General features: G+C 43.8%; 1 protein-coding gene across 4 annotated transcripts; it reads right to left on the reverse strand.

Moving 5' to 3' along the window:
- Positions 1 to 2,627: 2,627 nt before the first annotated feature.
- On the reverse strand, positions 2,628 to 8,732 carry LOC309689712 (uncharacterized protein). 4 transcript variants are annotated; one of them, XM_082506330.1, is made up of 9 exons: positions 8,582 to 8,732; positions 8,049 to 8,387; positions 7,673 to 7,939; positions 7,397 to 7,492; positions 5,148 to 5,234; positions 5,033 to 5,061; positions 4,823 to 4,879; positions 3,156 to 3,218; positions 2,628 to 2,972 (listed from the first exon to the last, which is right to left on the reverse strand). In XM_082506330.1, the coding sequence occupies exons 1-9, from the start codon at positions 8,640 to 8,642 to the stop codon at positions 2,856 to 2,858; spliced, it is 1,116 nt and encodes a 371-aa protein (XP_082362456.1). In that variant the 5' UTR covers positions 8,643 to 8,732; the 3' UTR covers positions 2,628 to 2,855. The 4 variants fall into 4 exon arrangements, with proteins under 4 accessions (XP_082362456.1, XP_082362455.1, XP_082362458.1 ...); XM_082506329.1 differs by having other exon boundaries at positions 7,661 to 7,939; XM_082506332.1 differs by lacking the exon at positions 7,397 to 7,492 and having other exon boundaries at positions 8,582 to 8,731.
- Positions 8,733 to 9,932: the final 1,200 nt, after the last annotated feature.

Genomic DNA, 9,932 nt, shown 5'->3' on the forward strand with positions numbered 1-9,932 from the left:
GGACATCTTTGCCGCCAGTGACAAGGACTGTAGGCAGACGAGTCTGGTCCAGCACACCATCGACACCGGCTCTGCTCAGCCCATCCGTCTGCGCCCACACCGGCTGCCCCTCTCAAAACGGCAGGTAGCGGAGGAGAAGATCCGTGAGATGGCTGCGGCTGGGGTGATCGAGCCGTCCAATAGCCCATGGGCGGTACCCGTGGTTCTGGTGGGGAAGAAGGATGGCAGCCCGAGGTTCTGTGTGGACTTTCGCCGTCTCAATGCAGTCACCAAGAAGGACTCGTACCCGCTGCCGCGGATCGACGAGGCCCTATTTACGTTACTGGCTCCAGTTGGTTCAGCTCCCTCGACCTACGCAGCGGTTACTGGCAGGTGGAGCTAGCCCCCGACGCAAGGCCTAAGACTGCATTCACCATTGGACAGGGGCTGTGGCAGTTCAGGGTCATGCCATTTGGGCTCTGCAATGCGCCAGCGACGTTTGAGAGGCTGATGGAGAGGGTGCTCGTGGATATCCCTCGTAGCCGCTGCATTGTGTACCTGGTGGTGCCCGGTGGTGACTTCGACAGTGCACTGTCTCACCTGAGAGAGGTCTTGAGTGCCATCCGACGAGTTGGGCTGCGGCTCAACCCCGCGAAATGCCGCCTGTTGGCGAGAGAGACCACGTTCTTGGGCCATGTGATCAGCGCTCGAGGTGTCGCCACTGACCCCGCAAAAGTGGCAGCGGTCCGGGACTGGCCGACTCCCTCGAACGTCCAAGAACTGCGGAACTTCCTGGGCCTAGCCTCCTACTACCGTTGGTTCATCAAAGGGTTCGCGACAATGGCCAGCCCCCTCCACCGCCTGACTGACAAGGGACAGCTGTTTGGCTGGGGGGATGCCTGTGCTGCGGCTTTTGCACAGCTGAAGGAGGCCCTCACCAGAGCCCCAGTCCTGGCCTACCCCGACGCCCGGCAACCTTTCATTGTGGACACTGATGCTAGCATTGTAGGGGTCGGGGCGGTCCTCTCCCAGCAGGATGAGGCTGGAGAACGGGTGGTGGCGTACTTCAGTCGTGCCTTGGGGCGAGCCGAGAGGAACTACTGCGTGACCAGGCGGGAGCTGCTGGCCGTGGTGCTAGTGGTGCGGCACTTCCAGCCATATCTGCATGGCTGCCGGTTCCTCCTGCGCACTGACCATGCATCTCTGACTTGGCTCCTGAACTTCAAACACCCAGAAGGGCAGGTGGCCCGCTGGCTGGAGGTCCTTCAGGGCTATGACTTCGAGATCCAGCATTGGCCAGGTCGACAGCATGGCAACGCTGATGCCCTCTCCAGACGGCCCTGCGTAGCCGTCAAGTGCCGCTACTGCCTGCGACAGGAGGAGCGGGCCCAGGAGGTGCTGGGGGTGGCTACTGCTCAGGCCACAGCCGGCGGAAGGGGGTGGCTCCTGTTGACAGCACAGCAGCTGAAGCGGGAGCAGGAGGCCGACGCGACGCTGGTTCAGGTGGGGGCCTGAGATGGACTACTACAGGAGGCTGAGGGAGCGGCTGCAGGTGGTTCATGACTACACCCGCCAGGCCCAGGCCAATGACAGAAAAGAGCCTACGACACCAAGTGCCGAGGGGGGGGGGGGGGGGGGGGGTTTCATGCCTGGCGACAAGGTTTGGGTGTACTGCCCAGTTCGCAAGAGAGGAGTGTCCCCCAAACTCTGCAGTCACTTGGCAAGGGCCGGCGGAGGTCGTGGAGCGGCTAACTGACGTGGTGTACTGTATCCGCATGCCGGGCCCGGGGCGCATGGTGGTGTTGCACCGGGACAGGCTCTCACCGTACCGACCGCTCGCTCCGGCAGACGGCGGGGCAGAGGATGATGGTGGCACCCCATGTTCTGACCCGAGTGACTTTTCCCCTGCCGGTCGTGACTGGCCGGTGCACCAAAAGAAGGCACCTGGACATTTGTAGGACTTTGTGTGGGGTAATGGGGTCGTCGGGGACGACTGACCCCTAAGGTGGGGGCTATGTAGCGGGTCGGGGCTGTTCGGGGTTCTGTTTGTACAGTGATGTTTTGTTTGTGTTGCCATGGTGACAGGTGATGCCCTCTCGCTGCGACGGTGTGTTCTTCCGGGGGTCAGAGGGCGCCCTGTGTTGTTGTTTTTCGCTGTGCTGTGGCCGCGCTGAGCATTAGCTAGCGGCAGTGTTTTCTGGAATTGTTAATAAACGGCTGTGCTCCCTGGATAGCTCACGGAAGCAAGACCGAACGACACCTCCATCTCCTCCTTTTCTGAGCTCGCCACAATATTGATACTTGCTTTAAGTTATGGAAAAATACTGGTTCAGCTTTATACAATGAAATGTTTAAAATGTCTTGAGAGACAAAGAGAGAAAGAGACATTTATTTACACAGTTGTGTGCTAACCTAAAAAAGGAAACATAAACATGAATATCTGGTGTAATAATTGTGTTCTCTGTTCACCCAGCCGTCTTTTAGAGATTCTGAGCAGTTCATAGTCATGTAAAAGTAGCAACGAAACCAACTGTATTTTCATAAACATTGTAAAAAACGATAATTTTTTAATTTAGGTGTTGATGTTTCTTTGGTTGGGGGGGAAGGGGGGGGCACGGGTTGCCTGTGGGGGTTTCAGCTCGGCACTCTTCCAATAACCAGCATTTTATTAAATCTCTTGGAAACATTAAGCTCAACATCCATGAAAACAACATTAAGACAACCTTGTGAAGCAATCTAGCTACAAACAGCAATAACTTAATTAGCATGTTGCTATCACACTGCCTCAAGTCAAAACCAAAATGTCCTTTTCATTAAATACGAGTCCTTTATTCGACTGCTTCATTAAATACGAGTCCTTCCTCCAACTGTGTGAGCTATGTGATTGCAACATTGACAGTAGAATAGAGGTTGCTGGGATCAGCAGTGGATGCAGAGGATGGAGCATTCACCATGCTGTAGGTCACAGTATCGCCTTCACCATCACGATGAACCTGAAAAACAAAAGGAATTTGTATGATACATAAACTAACATGAATAAATGAATAACGTTGAAGTCCTCAGTGCCTTATTTTGCAATTTTGATGAAAGTAATCTGAAGCCTATCAAAAATGTAATAGCTTCTTCCTCTGCACATATTCAACATTAATCATATTAGACAGTCTTTGCCAGCTTACCTGGGTTTTACTGTTGCTATTCTTGGTGTAGCTGATGGTGGCATAGGAAACTTCAGGCTCCACCTACACAATGAAAAAAAAACAGCAGAACATGCTGTCACCTCACTAATATGTGTGATGCTGTGTCACGTAATAATAACAACTCTTCATCTGCTGAACACTTCAAAACTCTTTAACTACCTTGAATGTCATATGCAGTGTTGGGAAGGTTACTTTTAAAATGTATTCCATTACAGAATACAGAATAAATGCCCCAAAATGTATTCTGTAACGTATTCCGTTACGTTACTCAATGACAGTAACCTATTCTGAATACTTTGGATTACTTAATATATTATCATGCTTTTTACAACAACGTGAATGTACTATTGCTGTGTGATTTATTACCATTACTGAAGGTCCGCGGCTCCGAACCTTAGTAAAGGGACCTCTGACTAATACGGCGGGGTCCGTGTTGGGCTTTCAGCCGAAAAATAGCTTTACTTTGTTGTGTGGGTCAACTTTTCTTGCGAGAGACAGAGAAAGGCGTTGAAAGGCTGCTCCAACGGAACTTATTGTTTTCGGAGGAGAACACGGTGTACAGTCGAGTCTTAATAGCTTACTTACAACTGGGCTCCTCAGGCACTCTTCTTGGCTGCAGTGGTTATTATTATATTTACATGCTTCCAGCTCCCGTTTTTTCTCGATGACAACTCGTACCTTTCCACTCCCCTTTTTCTCCCTCCTCTTGCTCACAGACACGGGTATAACGGGTATGGCAGTCCATTCTCCCTGCAACACGGACTATACTGCCCATGATGCTACATTCTTTTGAGCTATTCTTGTAGCATTCTGCCTGTTAGCTTAGCACAACAACAACAACAGCAAAAAGGTGCTCTCTCACCCAGGAAACACACAGCCGCGCGAGAGATAGAGCGTCGCCCTGTAACCATGGCAACCGTAACGCTGCCGCCTGGAACAACAGAACGTAGCTGTCAAACAAAACCCAAACAGTCCTGACCCGCGACAATATGAAACAGGAAAGTACCGCAGTGTAATCCATTTATTTCAACAAAGTAACTGTATTCTAAATACCACCTTTTTAAACGGTAACTGTAACGGAATACAGTTACTCATATTTTGTATTTTAAATACGTAACGGCGGTACATGTATTCCGTTACTCCCCAACACTGGTCATATGAGGTGGCATATTGTGGTGACCTGCTCTACCTCCTGAGCTACAGGAGGTAGAGCAGGTCACCTGTTGATTGTAAGGTTGGTGGTTCGATCCCTGGCTCCTCCAGTCTGCATGCCAAGTATCTTTGGGCAAGATACTAACCCCAAGTTGCTCTCTGATGTATCCATCGGAGTATGAATGTGTAAGAATGTAGTTAGGAAGCACTCAGTTTAGAGAATGCATGGGTGTGAATGTGGTATGTTGTATAGAGCACTTTGAGTACTCTGGGAGAGTAAAAAAGCGCTATATAAGAATCAGTCCATGTAAACTGTCTCAAAATGTTATTTTTGCATTAAAACTGCTGTTCAGTGTTGAAACTGCTGTTCAGTTGCATCATCTTACTTCCTTATCCTTTCTATAGCTCCAATGTTTCTTATGCATTTATATTTAGAGAAAACATTAAAGACAAAGTGGTTTACACTTTGCTCTGGGTGTAGTGTGTGATCTCACCAAGTCCTGAATGGTTTGAGGAGCAGATTGAGTCTCTGTGGGCTTCAAACTCAGTCCCTGAAAAAGAAGACATAGTCCAGTTACATCTGGAGGAAAACTGTCTCTGTGATGCTAGTTTAGCTCGAGGTTAAGGCACCTCAATGATAAGCTGACATATTGCTTATTTAATGTAAGTTGAACAAACACTTAATTATGTATATTAAAACTCACAGCATTTTCATACTTCTGTGTTTTGTTTCCTGAAAAGACAAAAATATTCACTGTAAAACTCCACATTTGTCAAACCCTCTTGATCTATAAAAGTTTTATCTGTAAATGTTCTCACCCTTATTTTTCTTCCATCTGATGACAAACACAGCTGTTATTACCAATATAACCAAACCAACAGCTCCAGTGATGTACAATGAAAGAGCTGAAATAAAAAGTATATAATGAAACATAAAAACATATTTGGATGAAAGTTCTTACAAATGTTTGAAAAACTTTTCATGCAGCTTAATTGCATACAAAATGCGGTTAAAGTGACATGCTATATATGCACAATAACTTGATGAGAGTTGATGAGAAAAACATGAACTGCATGAAGGTTTAAATTCAGACGTGACTTTATAGGCAGAAACTGTCCGACTACATAAATACTAGGGGTGCAACGATATTCGTATCGATATTGAACCGTTCGATACAGTGCTTTCGGTTCGGTACACATATGTATCGAACAATACAACATTTGTAATTTATTTTATCAACTTTCCTTCTGACGATGCTGTCTGTGTTGAGCGCTCAGTGAATCTGTGTTCGACTACTCCGCCTAGCCTGCACTGTCGAGCGCAGATCCACTGAGCGCTCAACGCAAACAGCATAGTCAGAAGGAAGAGCGCAGGGCAAGCTAGCGAGACAGAAGTTAAGCTCTCCTTGCAACAGGCAAATTGAACCTCATTCAGATCTGGCGTTTGGAATTATTTTGGTTTTCATGTGACGTATGACCCTGAAGGTAAGCGAGTCATGGACTAAAGTAAAACAGTATGTTGGATGTGCCATGCAATGCTCAATTACATTGGTGTGAACTAGTGTGTTAGCGCAGTTAGCTCGTTAACGTGTTGGCCGTCTAGCCCCATGCACGGAGCGATCGGCGGTAGCTCGTTAACGGAGATTTGCCGTGTTGTGGCGTTAAGGTCATTTCAACGAGATTAACCTGAAAGCACTAGTGGGAACACAACGAATATGACTGCACATTTACGCCGACATCATCCTAGTGCAAAGACAAGTGGAAGCAGACAAAAAAAAGCAAGCATGCTACTAACTTTAGCCGAGTCATTTAGACAGCTGTTAGCACATGATTCTCCTTATGCTGCTGAGAATATAGCCCAGAAGAAGCGGATAGTATAGCTTTTATTTTGGAAAGAGCCATTTCTCTGTAATAAACTCTCTTTTCCAAAGATGAGTGATTCCTCAATCAGATACAGGGCTTGCAATATCGCTAGCCCGACGTCCCGGAGCTAGCGATTTTTTTCAGTCGGGCTGCCAAAATCTATCTCTTCCCTGCCCGTCGGGCTATTGTAGGAAGGAAAAATATATGTCAATGCTTTTGCATTCTTTCAGAAATGTAGCTGGGTAATTATGTCATTGGCATCGGTGAGCCACTGTCAATATGTGACATATTGAAGTCGCGTTTGAATTTGCGCTTGTTTTTTTGCTTTCACTTTGCAATCGTGCGAACTGTGTATAGAGAGCGACAGCACTGATCTGTGAGTGATGATAATTTGTGCACCAATTCCTCTGACATCGTCTTATTAATCGTTAGCTTACTATGCAAACATGACAAGTGAAATCTCCCGCAGCAAGCTTAAACATGTGAGAGGTTGATCGCGCAGAGAATCGCTGAGCTTATGTGAGTGCGTGTGTAAAAGCATTTCAGTTCTGCTGAGCCAAATAAGACAGGTCAGGGTGAAGAAGTGACAGCCAAAGAAAAGCTTACCACAAAACGGAGAAGTTATGACAAATCAGACTATAAGGCAAAAAGAAAGTGCAGCTTTATGGTTTCATGGACAAAAGAATTTCTGTGGCTGCAATATGATGAGCTAAATAACCAGGGCTGCACATAAGTGGTCCGCAGGTGCGCATTCGCTGTCAAAATAAAAAACACGCACAAGGGTTAGGGTTAAATTTAAAAACTGTACTTTTGAGTTAAAATATATATTTATAATTTTAATAAATGACAAATTAAAAATGCATGAACATTTTTTTGTATCGAAAAAATATCGAACCGTGACACCAAAGTATCGAACCGAACCGAACCGTGAATTTTGTGTATCGTTGCACCCCTAATAAATACATCTCCACTACATCACATCTCCAATGACTACAAAGATATTCAGAAGTGAATCAATCACTGAACTGCAAAAATCAATCATTTTCTGCTTCCTGTAAGATAAGAGGCTTATTTTGGATGTCTCTAATGTAATGGAACAAAATGGAAAATAAATATTTAAAAACAAAAGTTTAAAAGTCTTCTTAAAGCTCCAAACAAACAGATATTTTTGATGAATGTAGTCAGCTTAATCATCATAATCTAACCTGTTATGGAAGGACTACTTTTTGTTATTGTGGTTGTTTCTGGTGTTGTGTCGCTTTCAGATTTACTGTTCATTTTTGTTGTTGTTTTTGGGTCAACTGAATAAATGAAAAAATAGGGGAAAAGCATGTTCAAAATTTGTTTCATAGTGTGCTTTATATGTTTTATATAGAACAACATTTTTTCTGCTTAAAATGTTACATTTTTCTATCACATAAATATTTAAGGTGATTTTAGTCATTTTAAACATTTGATCAGGATCTCACCTGTTTCCTCACCTGAGGGCTGTGAGCTAAACACCTGTACTCTTCCTGATTTAGTATCAGTCACCTCACACTTGAGTATTTCATCCCTTGATGAGTATAAATAATTATTCTTCAGAACAGACACAGTAGTGGAGCAGTGAGTCTGTGAAATCACAATTTCTTTGTTCTCTTTGTCCACATCTTGACCTTTAAGCAGCCATTTCAATGTGTGACAACACTGTTCATTTCTCACCACAGAGCAGTTTAACGTCACCTTCTCAGTGTCCTTATGTTCAGTCACTGGCAACGATGGAGACAAAGACAGCTCAAATTAGTCAAGTTATCTTAATAACTATGATTGTTGTCATGTTTGAGAACAGTATGAAAATATTTTGATGTAAATACTCACAGGTAATAACAGAGAGATCAACCAACGACTCATGAACCAGAGTGTCCTCAGCTCGTGTTTTTCCTAGTTTGTATTGTTGACAGGAATAAAGACCAACATCCTCGACTGTGAGCTTCTTTATAAGCAGAGAACAGTTCACTGTAACACTCAGTCTGTCTGATTTAGTTTTGACTTTTTCACTAATCTGTCCAAGTGTGATCAGCTCTACTGTTTCTCTGTTTCTTGAAGTAAAGATCCACGTAGTCCCATCACAGTTATTCTGCTTATCTATCACGTTTAGACAAGGCAGAGTGACGTCATCTCCAACTTTCATAAAAATGGATGTTTCATTTACAGATACTGTTGAGAAGATTAAAGAAAAATGTGAAAAATAAATTAGAATAAAGAATTTTTTACAGTCAGACTGAAGATCATTTGAGATACATTTCTAAATAGAGCATGCTCAGCTGTCTTGTTTACTGTAAAGTTAGTGTTGGCAATAATACTGATAACATTTATTTTAACTGCTATTAAAATGTTTCCTGTATTCTTACCTGCGATCTGAATCATCAGCATCCGACATAAAAACATTTGAATCCATCTGAATTCACCCATCGTGCTTCTCTGTCTCACTTCTTTTTTGTTCTCACTCTCGACTGTCACACCCTCTGAACTGATGAGTACTTAAAACTTTTGTACTTCCTGTCAGTAGCGAGATTTCACTTCCTCAGCAAAATGTCTTTAGTTCTCTTTTTTCCTGAAGTCTACATTTCATAAATGAGTATCTCACTCTTTGTATGAAATTCATGGTGTAATTTTTTTTATACAAAGTGACATTATATTTATATTTAGCAGATGCTCATTGTGTCCATTCCCACAGTGTATTTATAATAATGATGTGTATGGCACATCATTGTTATAAAGATTTTTTGGTGAAGGTGAGAAATGTATTTCTTCAACAGTTAAAAGGTCAAACTCCTTAAACCCAATAAAATTTGACTTTTGATGTCTGAGAGATTATTTTAGTTTATAAAACAGAGCAGATAAGATGATTTAGTCAACTGAAATCTTCCTGTTCCTTGTTCTTAATCTTAAGTAATTGCTTCCTGATGAAGTCAAGAGGAAGTGTTTTCTTCAAAAAGTGGCGGCAACAACATTATCAGAGCTCTTCAGGTTTGACTCTATAATAACAACTAGATAAACAAAAGAAACATAAATTGTTCAAATACAGAGGAGATGTGACTAAATTATTAAATTATTATTTCTAACAGAATTAAGGTTGAGCTGTATATGTGCTCATTTTATTGTGTTTTTTTTATTGTGTTTGAGTGTTTGTTTGTTTGTTTGTTTTTTAGCTTCTGAACTTTACTGAGCTCTGATGAGTTTAATTTACATCATTGCTTGTTTTTGTGAGGTTTGTGAGAGGTTTACTGAGATGTTTTTGTTCTGTCTGAAAATAAATCAAGTTAATTTGCATAGTAAAGTATCATAGTCAATAATAAAGAGAATAATGATGCAGACTTGACGGGAGAAGGGAGTGAAAGATGGATTCATGCAGCGGCTGCAGTGATACGTATACTGTACTGGTCCGTCGTGGTGAAGAGAGAGCTGAGTGTAAAAGCGCAGCTGTCAATTTACGGGTCAATCTACGTCCTAACCCTCACCTATGGACCACGAGCTGTGGGTAGTGACCAAAAGAACAAGATCACGGATACAAGCGACGGAAAGTATCTTCTTCTGAAGGGTGGCTGGCATCTCCCTTAGAGATAGGGTGAGGAGTTCGTCCGGGAGGGGCTCAGAGTAGAGCCGCAGCTCCTCCACATTGAAAGGAGACAGAAGAGGTGGTTTGGGCACTTGAAAAGGATGACTCCTGGCTGAGGAGCTCTGGGCATGTCCCACCGGGAG

This window comes from Aulonocara stuartgranti, assembly GCF_965226115.1.
Source record: "Aulonocara stuartgranti genome assembly, chromosome: 15".
Taxonomy (NCBI): domain Eukaryota; kingdom Metazoa; phylum Chordata; class Actinopteri; order Cichliformes; family Cichlidae; genus Aulonocara; species Aulonocara stuartgranti.